Genomic DNA, 21,117 nt, shown 5'->3' with positions numbered 1-21,117 from the left:
CAAGTGAACAGAGATACTCATCATTTTTGCATTTTAGACAAGCGAAATTATCAAAGTCAAATTGCTGGAGGTACATTATAAAATCTCAATATAGAGAACGATTTAAAATCTTGGTAAATTTAGACTTGAAGAAGAAAATAAGAGGAAATTAATAAATATTTTAAAAATAATATTATACAACAAATTAAAGACTGAGAGAGTGGTGGAAGACACCCCATCAAAATATTATTGATCAAATTCAAGGTCTACTTTCCAGCCAGGCCACCTTATATAGGCAAGTGTTTAAAACTTATAAAATTGGGGAAAACTCTAAATGCCTCAAAATCTGCAACATAAGAAGTTACATACAGCTTGTAAAATATGCCTGCAAAATTGTAAGGCAATTTTTTTCTTCTTTAAATATTTGAGTATCCATTGACCCCCTTCTTCCCCCAGGACCAACATAGACTTTGAGGTTGAAATTTGCAGGATGACGAAATCCTTGGTCTCTAGATATCATGTCCAAACTATGTCCATAAATGCAAATCTGAAGAGTGAATTAGAAGCTATGCTGATTTTGTAAACGCCATGCATAATTATCTTGACAATGGATCGTGCCAATTATTGCTTGTTCTCTTCTGGTCCAGCTTCATCATGAAATCTGCAGCTAAGATAGCTTGTGAAAAGCCAAAGTTAACTTTTTTTTTTTTTTTGTGAAATAACCCACTCTGGGGTAATGTAATAAGCTCTAGCTAAAAGGTCATAAAGGCACATCCCTTTTTCCTCGTAAATTGCATCTCACATGCTAATATAAAACCCTTCAGGAATATTAATAAATTGGTTCATATTGAAGAAGAAAGATTCTATTTTGTACGTTGGGATGTATTTTCTGTCATCAACGAAGTAATTTCTAGAAATCTTAACATGGAGGTTGCTTCCAAAAGGCATTGATTGGATTCATTTTTGCATTTTGTTGCAAAAGGATCTACACCTAATAATATGTTCCATAATTATGGACTATCATAAGCATTCTTGCTAGCCTAACAATTGGTAACTTTTCCTCCTAAGGGGCGTTGATGTTGATGCTAGGCGGTCTACTTCAGGTTACTTATTCACTTTTGGAGGGGGAGCTGTATCGTAGTGATCCAAGCTTCAAAAGTATGTTACTCTTTCCACCACCGAAGCGCGCATATAGGTTTTACCAAAGGTTGCAAAGAAATGTTGTGGTTGCTGGAATTTTTTGTGGGAATTGCACTTGGAGAAAGATGGGTTTGTGATCCATTGTGATAATCAAAGTGCTACATATCTTTGTAAGAATGCAACCTATCATGCTAGGACCACGTACATTGATATTCACTGCCATTGGATCCAAGACGTCTGGAAGAAGCAATGGATGAAGATTGTGAAGATATCACCAGATCGTAATCCATCGGACATAATGACCAAGCCTCTTATAAAGGAGAAGTAAGAACTTTGTATGGACTTGGTGGGTGTAGGTACTTGCTGAGCTTGGGCACTTGGGCATGGGATTCACTAATCAATGGATGTTCTCCTCATGGCTCTAGAGGGGGAGAATGTTAGGCTTACTACTAGTATTTTGGGCTAGCCCCGTGTGGGGCGGCCCACACCATACTAATAGGTGTTGGGCCTGGGCCTTGCTGATAAGGCATATGTTTTTAAGTGGTAGCCTATACAAGGAGAAAGAACTCGAGAGGAAAAAGGAAAGAAGAGAGAAGGGTAGGGTTTTGAGACACACAAGGGTCTCTCATACAAGGATCTTCTTGGATTGAAGTTCAAGATTGAAGGGATTGTTTTCTTTACTCATTTCATCTATAAGAGTGTTTGATGCTTTTGGAAAATTGAGATTTCTCTCCTAGAAGGTGTGTCTACAAATTTTATAAGTTGGAAGCTTGTTCATGCTTTTCATGTAGTGGTTTTCTTGTGCCCTTAAAATTTTCTTGGTGTTGTTGATCGCTTGTACTCTTCATTTTATTGATTAGTGGATTCTCGCATGTTGCCCTGTGGTTTTTCTCAAGAATTTTCCATGTAACAAGCTTGGTGTCTCTACTCTCTTGGTTGCTTGGTTTTTCTACTTCTATTGAGTTATTGGTTGTCATTGTACATTGTGATAGTGAAATATTATGCATAGCTTGCCTAAGAGGGTAAGGGAGCACTTCCCAACAAAATATCCAATCTACATGTTGATTTGACTAGCACTACATATCAAGCTTCATCATATCTTTAAGTTGACTCCTTGCATCATACACTCTGCACTGAACAACATCTTCCTTACTACAACCACGAAAAATCATAATCTAAATAAGCATCATGGGGTTGGAGGAGGGCATCAAATGGCTAGGATAAGCTGCAATTGATTGAACAATCTATCCCAAGGTAATTCTCCTATTTTGTCATAGATTTAAGTAGGTAAGTTACTGCATAAAACTTTTCAAAATTAATGTTTCATTTTCTTGAAATCCCATGTGTCCTTCAAGCCATCTTTTTTTTTTGTTGTCATGTTCCACAATGTTCCCAAAATTTGAAACCTCTTGAGTCTCTAGCAAGAACTAGGGTTGGGAGGTTGGATATCCCTATTGATTATTGGAGTCCTTCTAGAAGCACTCTTTTTCATTCCAATACTATAGAATTTTTAGCCACCACCTCAAGGCAACTTCACTTCTTCATTGGCTTCAATATATGATTGACAACCAAAAGATTCTGGTCAATGGTTCCAAACATCCAATACCTAACACTCCTCCCACTAAGGTTAACTTAGGCTCATAGCAAATGAATTGCAGGCTAATTTCTTAGTCAATTCACCTCCACTCTCTGCAAAATCAGTTTTTCCTTGAAAATAACAACACTTTGGGTGATCATGACAAAGGTAGAATGTTGGAGTATTTCTATCGATCGGTCATGTCATATAGGCCCGAGTCAGACATCAAATTGCTTCGATTTGAATTATCCGGGGGATACCTTATATATATCAAAAAGATGTACAATCAAACCTATTTCTTAATTCAATAGAAGCCTAAAGAAATGAATATGGTATCCAAATAACTTGAACTTTTGTCGAGATGTCAGACAAAAGTTTTTGCCAAGTCCCTCAAAATCTGGCCTTAAGTCATGTAGAATTAAATTTATTCAAACAGTCAATTAAAAGTCTTATTAGAACATACAGGAGAATGCCTTTAAACTAGAATTGTCAACATAATCCTTACCGCACTCAAACCATATCAAGCAAGCCAAAATTGAAATTCAAACAAATTTGATCAATTGGTCAAATTACTCATGATCATTGTGATGTAACCACATGAAAATAATGGACTACTTTTATAGAATTGAATTTTCCGTCAGAAATAAATGACAACTATATTTAGTAGTGCATTTGCATATATTCTATTAATTTCTCTTATATTTTCTTTCCCTAACATTTGTTGTTTACTTATTATGACAAATTAATAAATCAACTAATGTAAAATGTTCTCACCCACTAGGGAGAAAAAACAAATCAATTCATTAAATAGAAGATTTATTAGTTTTCTCTCAAATAAAAAAATGGTTCAGTTTGTTGGTCATGCAACAACAAGCATTTTGATGATTACAATAAATTATAATTACAATAAATAACAAAAAAGAATACCTTGAAAGAATTGTTTCCTGGAGCATATCATCTAGATCAGGCAAGTCTGGAAAAATGGTGCTGATGTCCTCATCCTTGAAAAGAGCAAGTATCTCAGCTTCTGTATCAACCTGCATTCACACATGCATGATATGTATGCATTACTCATTACCAAGATATGTATCATGTAGAAGATATTGACAAATGACTAACCTAAGCCCTCTAGAATGATAAAAATAAAAAGGATAAGGGAGTGATCCCAACTGGTTGAGTTGGTAAAGCCTCTTGGAGTGGACACAACAAACCTGGCAATGATCCTACCCTCTACATACTATTTTATCAAGCTTTCTACCCTCCTAGTTCTTGAAGACTAACATCAACATCTTGGTGTATCTTGTGTCAACCTTGCTTACCAAATCATTCGTATCGCCCTTTAATATTTTTATGATTATGGAACATTGCTCTTGTTAACTACAAATTGGCACAATTGGTGACAAAAAAATTTCTACTTCTGGGTAATGTTCTCTCTTCCTCTCAATTTACTTCATTAGCTAAATTAACATTATATTATTACTAAGACAAGTGAATTCAAAAAAAAAAAAGTGAAAACTTACCTTTTTATGAAAACCATGATCAACTACATTAGTTGAATGGCTCCGTTTGTCAGCTTCATTGAATGAAGCATTAAGTTCTGAGGCACGGATTGAATTCCTACATATATAATAACCAAAGCAAATTCCAGTCTAAGATAAAACATATTATCAAACTGCAAATGACATTACTTAAATAGTAATGCAACTAATAAGGAGGTTATTTTACATCCCACCTAGTGTTATCCAAAGGAAATAAAAGATTGTCATGCATTCTCTTAGTTTTGTTCTTTAGCCAGTCAAAATTAAATATATAATTGAAACTAATTACGACACTGAGCACAATAGAAGATGAGTTGTAGAATGCTAGTAAAGTGTTGCACATGTTCTTATTGTTACAAAAGAATTAACATATTTAAAACTGGGAAACTTCCCCATCAAAAAGAAAAATAGATGTTTGCTAAATTTTATTTGGACATGTACTGACCCTAATGTAAAGAGGTACATTCAATGTATGAGTCCATATCAAAAATAGAGACTCTGTGTACTATTGTGGAAATAAATTAATATTATTTTCATGATTTTATAACAACACTTTTGCCTTTGATAGGTGTAATATGGTTGCCCCATGACATGGTTCGATGGCCATATTTTTCTAGCTGAAACAACTATTCATCAACTAGATTTGGGTCCTCTGGTTTGAATCTTTTGCCCTGAACTTACACAAGGAATAGAATATGGTTTTAAAGAAAGTGGAGTTCCTACAGTATTTCTTAATATGTGGATGGGATTAATAGAGTTAATTTTCTGCGCTAAGTCTAGAAATAATATAATTTATTTTTATGCATCAAGTGGTCAATAATACCTCTACTATCCAACTTAGTCTATTTGTGAGTTTAGATAGTGCACTACAAATAAGGTAATCAGAAACCAAATATATCTAATACAAAATTGCTAAAAGAGCCTCTTATCCTAATCTTATCATATCAAACAAGCTAGAGGTGAACTTGGGAAAAATCTACCAAGCTAATTCCATTTCTTATACATTCTAGATGAATATGTTTACTAATCAGCTTTCTAGGTATAATGATGTGTTGTTACTTTCCGTTTTCAATATCTATAACTGGTCATATTGTAATTGATTTCATATTCAAGTAGAGAAAAGTTTATACACTAATATATGATTATGAATTTACTGAATTATCATATTTCTTAAAGAAGATAATTTTATAAGTCGTGTATTTAACAGATGCAGGCATTATTGGTAATACATATGATGACTATAAAAGCATTAATTGTATTGATGGTTTGCTAAATAAAAAAAAAGATTAAAGAGAAATTTGGTAACTAAATTATGAATTGCTTAGCAAGTGTGATGATTGTATACCTCAAAGAATTTGATTGATTCACTATGCTATATAGATCGCCTTGGTCTCGATGAAAGAGGTTGATGTCGTCATTCCCAAAAGAGAAAAATGCACCATTGTTTGTGTTGTCCTGCATCTACTCAAGAAAAGAATACACAATATCATCGGCAATGTAGTCTTGAGGACTTCAAACAACCATACAATGCTGCCCCCTCTTGTAAAATATGTGAACTTTCGTACTCAGAAGTTGCTAGCAAAAAACTTCGAGAATGGTCTTGAACACCAAGCATGATGTTATTAGCTAAACTGGCATTTCTTAGTGGAATCAACTTACCTTCATTATTTAAATATTATTTCTCACTTTCATCTTGATCATGTCGATATTTTTAGTTTAATTTATGCTCGGAGTTATATATAAATGGAAAAGTAGGATATGTTTGAAAATTTTACCATCTAATTAAAATCATTTTCAAATTCTATAATGGAAGATATCCCAATGCCAACTTTATCCAGTGCAACATTAATTCTAAAATGAGAGCATTAACAACAATGACAATTGAAACATAGACTTCTTATTAAAATATATAAATGCTATCAATATGATAGAAGAATCAAGGTACAAATTACTCGTATGATTTAATGCTGCAATAACAAAAACAATGATAATAATTATTCATTTAATAGTATCAAATTGTTTAAGAATGGAATAAAAGTGCAATCAGAATTAATGTTCAGATGTTGAAATTTTCCTAAAAAAAGAAAGAAATAAATTTGGAAATATTTCAAAAAGAATTGAAGATCCAAAATAAATATAATATGGAATGGAGTTACAAAATTAAATGAAGGTTCTTTGAACCTAGAACCTACCATACAAAGATTAAAAGCAAATTGAAAAGTTGTCCTTAATTTGTAATAGCACTCACGGTGAAAGTAAGTATACCCTATTTTATGCTAAAAATAGAGGAATATGCCATTGATAGGCACAATTGGGTATGAAAAATCATGCAAATTAAACCCTTACAAGAGAAGATACTAAATTGAATCTTGCATTATTTGCATATGTATACAAAATTTTATTTTGGGATAGAACCAAAGAAATAGATGTTAGGAAAACATCAACCAGAGAAGCCTCTGAGATAAGAGGTTTGGAATGAAATTGAAACAAGACCCAAAAGAAAAAATAATCAAAAAGTTAACAAAAACAAAATAATGGACATCGATTTATATCTATCGGTTGTTCAAAATGCTAGAGATAGGAGTTAGTCCTAAAACTAAGAAAAAATAACAAAAAAAAAAAAGAAAATAACCAAAGAGAAAAAAATATTAAGAAGAGATCAATCGGTGAGACTTAAGGTGAGCGATCTCTTTAGGAAATGCATCCTACAAAGTATTTCATACCATACAAAAGCAACGAATAGACTAAAAAGGGCAAAAAAAAAGAATACAATAAAACATCGCCCTTATATATTTAGATGATCAAGAAAACTGAGAGATCAATGATTAAAAAAAAATAAGGAGAGATCGATGATTAAAAAAACTAAGGAGAGATCTTAAGGCTTTAGGGATACCAACCTTTGTTGCTAGAGAGGCTTCTCAAAGAAAGAGGATGGAGAATCAGATTTGGGCGAAGAGAGCTTTTGTTGCTATCAAGAGAAATACGGATGTGTAAAAGTGGAGTTGTATTTGTGGGCTTAATTAAGAATTTATACCAAAAATTAGTTAACCACATAAGAAAGGGACGAACGAGGCTGATGCCTCACATATTTGTATTTATTACGTGTCATGTTCTATAGTTTGTACCAGAGGACCTAACTATTTTTTCTGGATAAGGTGGCAACCATTGAATGGTGACTTTTATTAAATGTTGTGTGTTTGCTATGTTTTAGTTGATCCAATGAGCACTATTTTGGAGAGAGACGTGGAGGCCCAAGGATGCATGCATGAGGAGAGTTGTTTGAGGAATAACCACATCTAATTTGGATTGATTAGTGGCATCAAATGCACATATAGATAAGGTTTGTTGCATTCTCCTAAATAGGAAAGAATTAGTTTTGTGTGCATGACCATAGATGGGAGCCTAGCATTACTTTAATTATTAAAAAAGGAAAAAATCATCTTTTTCAAGCAGCTATAGCAATGCAAAATATAGCAAAGAATAATTAAAGTTCTTAACAAAAAGTTTCAAGTGATGCATCTACTAATTTTGATTGATGATGCCACCAAATTTTGAACAAATCCAGATATTATTGATCAGGTTTTAGGTGAAGAAATTTCCTCAACACTTGCACAAAATTATTGCTAGCTATAGACACATGCCTTATTTTTCTTTCATCCCCTCTTTATTTCCTCTTGAAAAGCCCTATTCATCTATTCAAGGAAAACTAATCAAAAAAAGAAAGAGAAAAAAAAACTAGGTGAAAAATGATCAAGGAGAATTACAAGGGATATCCTAGGCTTCAGTGCTTATTCATACATAGTTGCCATGCACTACATACGCCTACCACTAGTAATTCTTAATTATAATGTTTGGTTTAAACATGAAACTATCTTATAATCTAAGATTATGATTGGTTCACCCTTAGGAAAATTTTTGTAGTGGTCTAGAATCCCAAATTATTCTCTATATATTATGAGTTGGAATATAAATTTGTAGGATTTTTCTTTAATGATGGCCTTGACTAGTAGTGGATGATTGTGCTTGTAGTTATGAATCTTTTGAACCTTCAGTTCTTCTTGCCCCAGTTTCACTATCTCTTTCAGTGCCTTCTTCGATTCCACCCTAAACAGCGAACCTTACCTTGTGTGAGCGATTTCACTTGCTTGCTAGAATAGTTAGAGAGGTGTTGAACTTGGGCTCAAAACTTGGAGAAAATAGTATGTTGATGCAACTGATTATGGTAAGGTAGAACGGGCAGACGATAGTTGGAAGAAGAGAAGGGGGCGGATCACTCTCTTTCAAGACCAAAAACACCAATTTGGCCAACTACTCCAAGGTATAATTCTCATGATGCTCACTTGCAAACCCGAGCAATCTACCAAAAGGGAGGAGAGAGAATAGAGGAAAAGCAATATCAATTCCTACAAAAGAATTCTCAGTAATCAATAACTCAATGATCTCAAGTATATTATAAGAGAATCCCAAATGGGGATATTTATAAGTCGTACAAAAGACTCTTTTCTTCAACTTACTACTTTTATTAGGACTCAAATAACTCTAACTATTAACTTTCCCAATAACATTAAAAGTTCTCAAAAAAAAAAATCAACAAAATCAAAACTTCCTAAAAGTAACTAACATCAAATATTCTGAATGATACAAAACTTAGCTTGGGTTCTGAGACTATGCATTCGAGACCCATGAACCCTTGCTTACAGAACCCTCAACTCATGTGGTTGTACGTGCACCCTGCACAGTCCATGACTTGTGCATCCTAGTCACACATCCTGTGTTAGTGCCCAAGTGGGATGCTGTCCAATGTGGGGTTCAAACCCACTAGCCCAGCAGGAGAACCCTAGGTTCTTAGTAAGTTATGGACTAAATGATGGATTGGATTAGCCAGCTTGAACCGGCCTAAAAAAAAGTAGATCTTATTTTACCTAGGTATATACATTGTCAAAAAAGTTATGTTAAATGGCTTGGTTAATGAAAATGAATTTATATCAAAATTGCTAACCTTATTGAACTTATAATGCATGGGGTGAAGCCTAATTAAGCTATATGCAGATATAAGATCCCTTTTTATTTTGTTGTCAAAACCTACCATGTTTTCTTTCTCATAGTGGCCCCTAAATTGTCTCCATCAATGCAAATGGATAAGATTTAAAGTGATAACTTATTTTTGAGATATATCTGCATGGATTTAGTTTTCATTTATGTAATGGATTATGTTATATCTAGAAAATGTTCTGGCAAATTATTGCTACTATTTTTTTTTCACTTCTCTTGCATATCAGCAACTAACTAGTTTCCATGACTTCATAAAAATGATATTAAAATAAGAATAAACATGCTTAACACATGATTCACTCTCTAATTTTAGTTTTCAAATTTACTATGATGCCCTTTAAAAGAACCATCTTTCTTTTTACTACAAGCTGATTTGACAACTAATTTCATACTTAGTTTCTCAAACATGAAAGGGACAAAATTAGTCACAACAAATGTCAAGCTTGACCCTTTGCCTCTTTGCACTAAGATAACTTGTTAATTAAAGAACTTCTCAATTAATAAAGTGAACACATGAGAAAATACTATCTATGGTTTGTAGGCTCACCATGTTCCAATGTATCTTAGAATGCAGCCAATATATTAGATGACATCTAAAGAAATCTCATGTTAGAACTAGATGGTTGATTTGCCTCTTTAGGAGTCTCTAGTTTAAGGAAATTCTATGAGAACCGAGTATACAACCTAAAGAAGAAGATTTAAGACTCACATATATAAGCCCAAATCTCATCTAGAAAATTCGTTGAATTGCAAATTTTGAGACAAGTGACCAAACTTATTTTGCCAGGATGGCTAAAAGTCACCACTACTTATTTGTCAAGCATCCCAACTTTATCCTGTTAGCTTTGTCTCTTTTGCATTTCTAACTTCAACATCTGATCACTTGTCTTTGAGAAGTCCATTAATGTATCTCACTAGACTCTTGTTGATCTTTCATTAGTGGTTTTTCTTTCTCTATGACCATCTATTCTCTTTTTCCTTTCAACTTCCTAGCCTTCACCGACCTTTCAGCCGGTAATCTGGTATTCATTCTTAAACTCCTTTTTTACCACTTATTGAAAGGGAGATTCTAAGAAAAACTTCTACGATAATGGTCCTAGTGATCTATCAATCTTTTCCAAGTAATACTAAACCATAAAACCGCTCTACAGAATCAACAAGGTAGCTCAATATATAGTAGATCTATTGCTATATTCTTCAAACCTCCAAAGGTGGAGCTCCTTCTTCGATTCATTTGACTTTGTAAAGTCATCGATTTTCTTCTCATATTCCTTCATATCATGCTTAGAACTGGCTAAAGCTACCTTCAATAAGTCAGTAGCCATCATCTTCATAGTAATTTTAGGTAATTGGTCTCTATCAACCAGCATGTTATCCTTATCCTTCTCTAGGAACTTGAGTCTACCTTTGGTAATGGTTTTTTGTATGGCATTGTGGAATACCAAGCAATCATTTGTATTATGACTTTATCAATTATGCCACTTGCAATATCTTTTCCCTTTAAGTTCTTCTAGAGGAGGAACCTTGTGACCTTTAGAGAGTTTGATTTGTTTGTCTTTGAGCAAATTATCAAATATTTATTTTCCTTTAATCATATCAAACGAATACTTAACATCATCTTTAGATGGCATTGGATGATTTGATCCTAACCAAATTGGGGAGTTTAGCTTGCTAAGTGCTCAGGTATAAGTAGAGCCCATAAGAGAATTCACAAACAACCTCATGTTAATTAAGAAATCTTCCTGCTAGCCTCTTCACATCGGGAAGAAAATCTTCCTATGTGTTCCACTATTGATACTCCATCATCACCTGAGACCAAAAAATTCAAGTCGTTCTCCGGTCCTTCCAGAAAACCCTACTTTCCTTCCTTCCCCCGTTCGTCACCGGGGTGATGCCTAATGCCTAATCAATGCTTCACGGCCACCGTGCGATGCTGCACGCTTTGTCGCTTCGCTCGAGCAGAGAGGATCAAATCCGTTCGAAAAATACTTTTCGATCGGTTGGTCGCATTGCAAGAAAAGTCGCGCTTAAAGAAAGCTCCTACCGCGCCAGAGATGAGATCACTTTCAAGGAAAGAAATGAAAAGTCGCAAGTGATGGTGTGGGTCACCTTTCCCATCAAACTTCGCAAACTTAGGTATCTTGTACCAGGGTGGTAGACTTACATTTGGACAATGGCACATAGCTGCCAGAGAACATTTTTGAGTTGTAGTTATTTTGTATCCTCGGGGAAATCATAGGCTTGACTATACCATTTAGGATATAGGTTCCTGTAAATTAGCCTTATAATAGGCCGACAAGTGAAACCAAGTTGCTCCATGATCAAGTCTGTTAATTGGGCCAAATTTGATAGGACTTGGCTTCAATCATTCTAGTCTAGATGTAGCATATGTTGTTGAGGTAGACCGTGTGGGTTTGGTTGGAACAAAGGATTACAGTATGCATTATAAGCACCATTGTCAGCCCGATATAAGCTACTATTCCATACATTAGGTAAAATCCTTTTCCTTGGGGATATATTCCTTGAGGAAATTGACCCCGATAGGGAGGGCTACATGGCATATTTTATGTCAGCAGGCATATAAATTGCCTTCCAGTATTCATCATCGGACTTGCTGACAATATTAGAATGCTAATGTACTGGGATGCCCGACCCTAGCAGACCAACACTTAATGGTGCATTATTCATGAGAATGAATTGCCTTGCAGATCCACAATAGCCATTGTGTTATGGAGTAGAGCAGGTTGCCCCCTAGCATTCACACCAATATTTACCCCAAGTGGGGTATGAGATTACTCTAGGGGTGGCAATCGGATCGGGTCGGATCACATGCAGGTCGGGTCAGAAAATCATAAACCTGAACCCGACCTGTTTATTAAACAGGTCAAAAATTACAACCTGAACCTGACCTGTTTATTAAACAGGTAATCCAACCCGACCCGTTTAACCTGTTTAATAAACAGGTAACCTGTTTACCCAATCCGACCCGACCTGTTTAATCTATTTGCCCAATCTGACCCGTTTAACCTGTTTAACCTGCCCAACCCAACCTGTTTAACCGGCCCAACCCGACCTGTTTAGACCTGTTTAGACCCGTTTAACCTGTTTAGACCTGTTTAATCTGTTTAATCCGTTTAACCTGTTTAGACCTGTTTAACCTGCCAACAGTTAAACGAGTTAAACAGTTTAAACGGGTCAGACATCTAAAATCCGTATCTGACCCAATTAATAAACAGGTTAAACGAGTCGACCTGTTTATGACCCAAACCTGTTTAGGCCAAACCTAAACCTGTTTATGGCGGGTCGAACACGGGTCGGGTTGGCGGGTCGGGTCATATTTTGCCACCCCTAGATTACTCCCCAATGTTGATAACTGCCTCGATTGCTACCCCATTTCTGTTTCCTTACTGAAAAATAATTCATTCTCAAATGTTAGATTTGGCCCATGACTGGCCAAAACAACTACCTAAGAAGGGGATTGACAAATAGATTTCACATATACCCCATTATTTTGCATGGGCACCTTCATTCTCGAAGATTCGCCTACATACAACCCAGCCTTCCATTTATCATATGATATAAGCATCTGGAGGTCAAGCCGTTCTGAACTATTTATACTACCATATTGTAAATCTTGCCCTCGCAATCAACTAATAGCTTGAGGGCTATTTTCAAATACTTGCACAGATGAGTGTATTACAAGATTAAGATGACGACTAATTCTATTCGGCAAGCACTGCAACTAATCTTTCAATTTGCTGAGCCATATGGATAGAGGAATTCTGCTATTGACTAATGAATGGCCTTAGGACCATCGCAAATTGACTCATCATAGCTTCAAGGAGATCTTTCTAACTCTCATCCAAATGATATTTGAACTGGGTAATGGCATCATACATCTACTACGCATTGGAATGACCCCGTGAGAGAAAGTTAGCTTTCCGGCTAGCCAAGGTCCTTTTTGAGTGGGACCTCCCTTTCTGGATCCCACAAGCAATGGTTTGAAGATGCATTGCTAGTGGGGAATTCTCTGCTAATTCAACCCGAGGTACCAATTATTCCTCTGAAATGGAGGCATCTTCTATGAGAGACTTGGGTTGTACCATGCTGGAAGATTGAGGATCAACTTTCTTCTTCTATATGAAGTCCTATCGAGCATGCCAAAAATTTATTTCTCTTATTTTCTCACATAGAATGGATTAGCAAGTTAATGGTCAATCAAGGGCTTGTGTGGCATGCCACCGCCTTGTCACCGAAATCCAAAAAAGATGAAACTAGATTCCAGTACCTTGAAACTTTAAGGACTATTGGAAAATGGAATGCTATCTAGATTAATCAGAACTACTACAAACTACTGCAAGAGTAACAAATATAAAGGATGAAAAGTAGAGTTTATTCTAGCCAAAAAGAGTCCTCTTGAATACAAGTTCTCTTTTTATACATCGATATTTTCTTTCCACCCACTCTTTGGCAGTTACACATCTTGGGTAGTTTTGCCCACTAACCATCTTACACAGTTTATGGCCAATTAATTATCGAAGTTTGAAGTTTTCATGCTTGTGTACATGCATCCATTAGCTTGTGCATCTAAGTGTGCCAGTTTGGATCAGGTTCAACCTTTCACACGATCATTAGCCTTAGGCTAATTTCTCTTTGGTCTTGCTCAGCCACCAATTTATTTATTTTTATCACTGCATCAATCTATCAGCCTAAAAATCTGCCACATGGCATACATGCAAGATGTGGTGCAAATAAATTGCTAGTAAATATTTGAATAAAATGTTGGGATTAAAACCTTAAAAGAACTTGCTTATGCTGCTAAAAAAGAAATTTTTATCAGCATTTTTTGAAAATGCCAGCAATGAATTATCGACACTATCTTAAGAAGGTACATAAGAAAGTACTGCAAAAATATTCAAAAATATATTTGTAGTATTTCTTTTTGCTTATAGTTGCACTCACAAATGCCGCCAATAACAATTTTTATTGTAGTATTTGGCCATGCATGGGTCATATTTCCTCGATCTAAACTTCATGAAAAAGACCTAATAGCGTATGAAAAAACAAGTATTGTGTTGTCGTCTTTTGGATCCCACACATTACACATGTTGTAACGATGCCAAGACCTCATCCAGAAAAACTAGCTAGAAGATGTTTTCTGGATTTCTTGGCCTTGTATAGATATCCAAGATCTCCTTAGGACATAATCAATGTAGGACTAGATACATGCTTGTACAGGCCTTGGAGTCTCAGTTAGGTATCATGTTGGAGAAGAATGCTATGTAGTTCTTCAAAACTAGTGGCAACCCCATCGTAAGAAATGTAAAGACAAGGTGTCCATTCCTTGGACTAAGGCCGTGCAACACTTGATAGCGTAAATTGGCAGGTGACACTGGTCTATTAATGGGGACCAAATTCTCTGATATCCTCTTTGCCTCTTTGTAGATAATCTTCCATAGAGAGCGAGCACTTGTTAAGGTAATAAAAATCCATCATAAAAACATTGTAATGTACTTCACTCTAGATGGCATAAAGCCACTCAAGAGCAAGCCAAACATCTTGTGCATGTGGCAATTCATCGATCATTGCATTAACATATTGTTGACAAGCCACACTAGAGTGATTTGATCACGGAGACGCGATGACTCATAGGCGAGATTAGAGATTGACTTCTCTATTCTTCCATTGTCTGAAGTCATGACAATCATTAGAAGTAGAGGCGAGGTCGTACAATCTATAAGATTCCATAGTCGGTTAGTTGTTAATAAAGATTGAATGCATGCCTTCTAGATAATAAAATTATCCTAATTAAGTTAAACAACAATTGAAGATGAAGTTGTAGGTGTAGGCATAGAGTTGGAGGAGGATGTCATTAAGATAGTTAAGGTTGAAGGCTCTGATACCATATGGGAAAGAAGAATATGTAGAAAAGATGAATATTGTAAGAAACTTTCCTACCTCAATATTGTAGGTAGTCATCATGTATATTTATAGTTAAAAATATATAAGAGATCACAACTATAATGTTAATAAAGATTGAATGCATGCCTTCTAGATAATAAAATTATCCCAATTAAGTTAAACAACAATTGAAGATGAAGTTGTAGGTGTAGGCATAGAGTTGGAGGAGGATGTCATTAAGATAGTTAAGGTTGAAGGCTCTGATACCATATGGGAAAGAAGAATATGTAGAAAAGATGAATATTGTAAGAAACTTTCCTACCTCAATATTGTAGGTAGTCATCATGTATATTTATAGTTAAAAATATATAAGAGATCACAACTATAATGGTACAAAGATAGAAAGAAATAATAAATGGATCTCTAGAATCAATCCTAAATTTATGCTATATACAGAATTCAAAATTCAAACTTCAAAATTCAAAATTCAAAATTAAAATTTCTCAAATTATAAATTCTTGATATATAGCTTGATATGGGGCTAAGAAGAAGATACTTCCAATACCCTTTTTCTTTCAAGAGAAAAGAAGGGAAAAAAAAAGCTATGTTAAACAAGATCTAGATATGGTTTCCCTATATCATATAAGATTGACAAATTAAGCAGCAATTGGATGAGTGACTCAAGCATTTTTCTGCTCTTCAAGGAGATAGCACGCATTGCTTTCTTCATATAACAAGGGTAACTATAAAGTTCATTAGTTGCACAATGAAAGTTCATTGGCTGCATGTGAACCCATGACTCCTAGAGAAATATGCCCTTGACAAAGTATCTTGGATATTGTACAACACTACTTAGCTTCTAAAGGTAATGCTAATTTTTCTTTTCACAAACACAACGCAAAGTGTGACCCAATGATTGGTTTGCACAATGGAAGGTTTTATAGCATGAAGTCATGACTCCAAAAGAAACCATACTCAGGATAAGGTATTCTGAAGATTGTATAACAATAGTTAGGTTCAAAATGCAATGCCCGGGCCCTACGCAGGGCATGAGTGCCGATGGAGGAGTGATCCAGACTGGGGTGGAGGCTGTTGAGGCCTAGGGTGGGGAGGCATCGGGGCTCGGTCCTTAAAGTAGTGACTCATGAAGATCCTGGCGTGGAACTATAGGGGGTGTAGAAGCCCTCCTTTAATTCAGCATTCAAATGTCTGGTGCAGGTGCATGACCCTGACATCTGCTTTTTTTGTGAGTATAGGTTGTCTGGGCATAGCCTTAGCCGGATTCAGAACCGCCTGGGGCTGCTTGGGAGATATTTGTTGTGCAGCCCTAGGGATTGTCGAGGCCCATCTTGCTGCTATGAAAGAGGAGTGGCGACGGTGGATGTGGTCTGAAACTGCCCTCAGCAAGTTGTAATGGTACTTTCGGAACCTAATGAAGTTCCTCGGATTCTATGCGGTGTTTATGCTAGCACAGAGTATAGAACTAGGAGAGCCCTATGGGAGGAGATCTCCTACCTCATATCCCAAGGGGTCCTGATCGTAGTTTTGAGGGACTTTAATTGCATCCTAGGCCCATGTGAGAAGCGAGGCGAAAGTAGCTACAGTGACAAGGTGGAGAGCAGGGAGTTCCATGAATTTCTAGTAAGAAATGGACTGGTTGACCTAGGTTTCTCCGGTATGAGGTTTACCTGGTGTAATAACCATGAGGGGCGGGCTAGGGTTTGGAAAAAGATTGATAGGGCAGTTGCATTCCTATGTTGGATTTAGCGCTTCCCGGCCTACCAAGTGCGTCACTTGGCTTGGATCACTTCCGACCACGGCTCACTCTTGATCTCAACTGTGGATGACGTCGACCATCGACACCCATTCCGATTTGAGAAGGTATGGCTATCATATCCCCAGTCATGGGATCTTGTCCGAGAGGCGTAGGCGATGCCAGTGCGGAATGATGCCATACGGAGAGTTTCACACAAGCTGCAGCTTATCAGGCATGGACTTCGCAGGTGGAACTGCAAGGTAGTTGGTAACATATTTAGAAAGTTGGAGGAGGTGGAGGAGGCCATAGTCGAGCCTCAAGGAAGGGAGGAGAGGTTGGGTGGGTTGCCAGAGGCTGACCTAGGCTCTTTAAGGTAGCATCTGTCCACTCACCATTCTTTATTGAGACAGCAAAAAGTATTCTGGAGGCAGAAGTTCCGAGTCCAGTGGATAAAGGAGGGCGACAGGAACACCTACTTTTTCCACTGGTCTACCATCATCAGGAGACAAAGGAATGCGTTCCGGTCCTTGAGGAATGGGGCTGGGCAATACGTGGAGGAGGCAAGCACGATTCATCGTCTTTCAGTGGACTTTTTTAGGTCCAGGTGCACGAAGGATGGCAGTCTCCAAAGTGACATTGTGCTCCCACGGTCGAACACCATGGTAGGGACTGCGGAGAATGCGGCTTTGGTTGGGGCAGTTTCTAAGGCTGAGATCAGGGGGGCGGTTTGGGCGCTGGGGGAGGATAAAGCCCCAGGGCCTGATGGCTTCCCTCCTTCTTCCAAAGATACTGGAGATTTGTTGGGAGGGCAGTGGTGGAGGCAATCCAATTGTTCTTTAGAACGGCAGTTGTGGTGGATGACTAGAAAGCCACTTTGGCGATCCTAATCCCCAAACGGCGCGATGCGTCGGAATTGTGCCATTACAAGTCTATTAGTCTGTGCACTACCCTCTACAAGGTGGTTGCAAAGCTTTTAGTAGGCAGGATGAAGCCCCTGCTGCCCCAGCTTATCTGTTGGGAGTAGGGGGCCTTTGTCGGTGGGAGGAGTATCACCAATAATATTATGATCGTCCAGAAGATGATGTGGGATTTGCTCCGCACTCCGAGGCGACGGTGCTTTATGGCGGCCAAGCTCAAGATGGAACAAGCATATGATAGAGTCAGGTAGTGCTTTCTCAAGCGAGCGATGGAGAGCTTCAGGTTCCATGAAACATGGATTGACTGGGTGCTGGGGTGCATGCTGGGGTCGTCATTCTCGATTCTAGTAAACGGCACTCCGTCACCATTCTTTCAGTCAACCATCGGGTTGCGTTAGGGATGTCCCTTATCTCCTTATTTATTTTATATGCTGATGTACTCTCGTGCTTTGCAAGCTGCTTATAAGGAGCGGGAGCTGGAGAATAATGTCCCAACCCCTGAGGCCCACCCGATTTTCTACCTTTTATTTGCTGATGATTGTCTTCTTTTGTCCAGGGCCAGGTTACGAGATACTCGGGCCCTTAAAAGAGTCGTGGAGGTGTACTGCAAGGCGTCTGGTCAAAGGGTGAACTTTCACAAATCAACAATTTGTTTTAGTCCGAGCACGAAGCTGCGGGTTCGCCAGGAGATCCAAGTACTATTCACCATGAGGGAGCAGGAGGGGCCATGGTCCTACTTGGGAGTTTCCATCTCCAGGAGGAGACTACGGATGTCTGAGTGCCTCGATATAATGCAACATGTCCAGAAGCGGCTGGAGGGCTAGAGAGCAGCCTCACTCTCCATGATGGGTAGAGTGATCCTGATCAGGTGGTCTTGTGCTCGATGCCAGTCTACCTCATGTCTCATACCATTATCCCAAAGATGGTACTGGAGAGGCTCGAGCGGATCCTCCGAGGATTCCTTTGGGGGCCTCTCGGCGAGGGCCATGGGGTACACCTTGTGGCTTGGAAGTCGATCCGCCAGCTGATCTGCATCAGTGGACTGGGGGTTGAGTCTCTTTTGACGAGGAGGGAGTTTCTGACTGTCCGGCACGGTCATGCTCGGATGAGTGAGATACTGGCAAGGAGACAAAGGTGCTCCCCCTTGTGACGGAAGATCGACAGGTATGTGTCTTTTATGGTGTCTAATTGTAGGTGGTTGATTGGTGATGTGCAGAGCGTGGATGTGGTGGAAGACCTCTGGGTGGATTCACTCTCAATGAGGTGCTGGCCAATCATAGTCAATGTCGACATTCTGGGAGGTCTGTGGGTTTATGACCTCCTTCGGCCAGAAGGGGCATGATGGGACATTACCTGCTTAGCCTAGATGTTCGGAGACCAGCTTGCTGAGAGGATACGGTCAGTGCCAGTTTCAGGGTGTACCAACTAGGATGTGAGGGTGTGGAGCTCGACCTACAGATCCAGGGTCACGACCTCTATGGCCCCCTCCATAGTGCGTGTCTCCCGAGGGTTGTGTGCTTAGGTCTTGAGCTTTGGCCTGCATCCGAGGGTGGTCTTATTTCTCTAGGTCACCTAGGGCCGGCTACCGACGAGGCTCGTCCTGAGTGATAGGGACCTAGATATCCATCCCCAGTGCCCCTTGTGCCAGGTGGTTGAGTACGTGGACCGTGCCCTATTCCACTGCCAGCATGCGAGGAGGATCTAGGAGCTAGCATGATCCCATCCGAGGTCTAGCATCACTCGGCGTCTTTCTTGTAGGTGACCTGACAGTGGACGATCAACCCCCATTCCAGGTAGGTAGCCACTATGGCGACCTATGTAGCATATCAGATCTGGCTATCTAGGAATGCTTGGACATTTGGAGAGAGCTGCACCCCCCCCCCACCCCGGAGGTTCGTTATGGAGAGAGCCCAGTGCTAGACAGTTAAGATCCTTCAGGCACAACTGACGGACGTACCCATGACAACTCGAGACACCTGGAGCCCCCTTTGCTCGTGGAGCATCTCGCACAGTGTTCTTCACCTAGGAGCCTCCACCCTCGAGCTTTCTCAAAGTAAATTCCGACGGATGTGTACCGGATGGAGGGAGTAAGGGAGGGGCTGGCTTCATCATTAGAGGTCCGGACTCTAGGGTAATTGCAACCGAAGGCTACCAGATCTTCGACATCTCGGTTTTCGGGGCAGAGCTATGAGAAGCTTGTACAGGCGTGTGCTATGCGTGACGCGAGCTATGAGTTTGTGCTATCATGCTCAAGGGTGATTCGGCTATAGTTATTGGTTGAATTCAACAAGGTGTGGGGGGTGGGCGTGTGCCACCCGCTGCTCAGGGACATCTAGGCTATGATCAGTGGTGGGATGGTCGTGCGGGCGAAGCACGTGTATCGTGAGGCCAATGGAGCAGTAGATTGGGTAGCCTCGTATGTGGCTAACCATTCTGGGGAGACCATGTGGCTAGAGAAGAGGGGATTATCCGGTGCACTCCAGAACTTGTTATCTTTTAACTTTTTTGGATATATTCGTACCTGACATGTATGATATATCTGCTTCAGCAATAAAAAAAAAACAATATAAAGATTTCATTCAAAAATATTATATACATGATGTTTAAGTAACTTGTTTTTTTTATTTTGTACAAAGAACATAAAAGATGATTGTTTTATTAAGAGGAATTGGGAAGTCCTTATACAAGAAGAACTTGAGATGCAAGTTGGAATCCAAGTCAACCTCAAAAGCTATAGATATCAGGCTTTGGACCCAATTATCTACATCTATCCTTCTGTCTCCCACTAATTATTCATGTCTGGCTTATCTTCACACATGAGTCTCAACAATTTTCCTCTTCATACTTGAGCCAATTTCCCTCTCCTTCAAACCCAGTCCACTACTCTCTGATCAAGCTCTTCACCCAATCACTTTTCTGAGTCCCAAGTTCATGCTTATATCCAGCATCTTGCTCCATCGACTCCACTTTACCATGGAATATCACTGCTCAAGCTTTGGGAGAAAAGGAGAGCCTTGATACCAAATGGACTTCATCTACAAGCCTTTAACCTCAATGCTTAAGTTGTTAGGTTTTATGCCAATCATTTATACCTATTCTTTTACCTCCCACTAATTATTTCGTGCTTGTGATCCTCACGACGGATAGAAATGTTACATAACAGTTGCATCCTTTTTTTTTAATTTGAGATTTCCATGTTTAAAAAACTTTTGAGATCCATATTTCAGCCTTTGTCAAGACTGAGGATTGATTCTTCCA

The 21,117-nt window shown here is 38.5% G+C and overlaps 1 protein-coding gene across 1 annotated transcript; it reads right to left on the bottom strand.

Moving 5' to 3' along the window:
• Positions 1 to 218: 218 nt before the first annotated feature.
• Positions 219 to 7,215, bottom strand: LOC120105807. The gene is made up of 5 exons (XM_039118554.1): positions 7,131 to 7,215; positions 5,579 to 5,694; positions 4,216 to 4,312; positions 3,623 to 3,732; positions 219 to 640 (listed from the first exon to the last, which is right to left on the bottom strand). The coding sequence occupies exons 2-5, from the start codon at positions 5,692 to 5,694 to the stop codon at positions 601 to 603; spliced, it is 363 nt and encodes a 120-aa protein (XP_038974482.1). The 5' UTR covers positions 7,131 to 7,215; the 3' UTR covers positions 219 to 600.
• Positions 7,216 to 21,117: the final 13,902 nt, after the last annotated feature.

The sequence above is a fragment of the Phoenix dactylifera genome, unplaced genomic scaffold (assembly GCF_009389715.1).
Source record: "Phoenix dactylifera cultivar Barhee BC4 unplaced genomic scaffold, palm_55x_up_171113_PBpolish2nd_filt_p 000373F, whole genome shotgun sequence".
NCBI lineage: Eukaryota > Viridiplantae > Streptophyta > Magnoliopsida > Arecales > Arecaceae > Phoenix > Phoenix dactylifera.
Note: the sequence above shows the minus strand (reverse complement) of the source record. Positions and strands in the feature narration are given on the sequence as shown.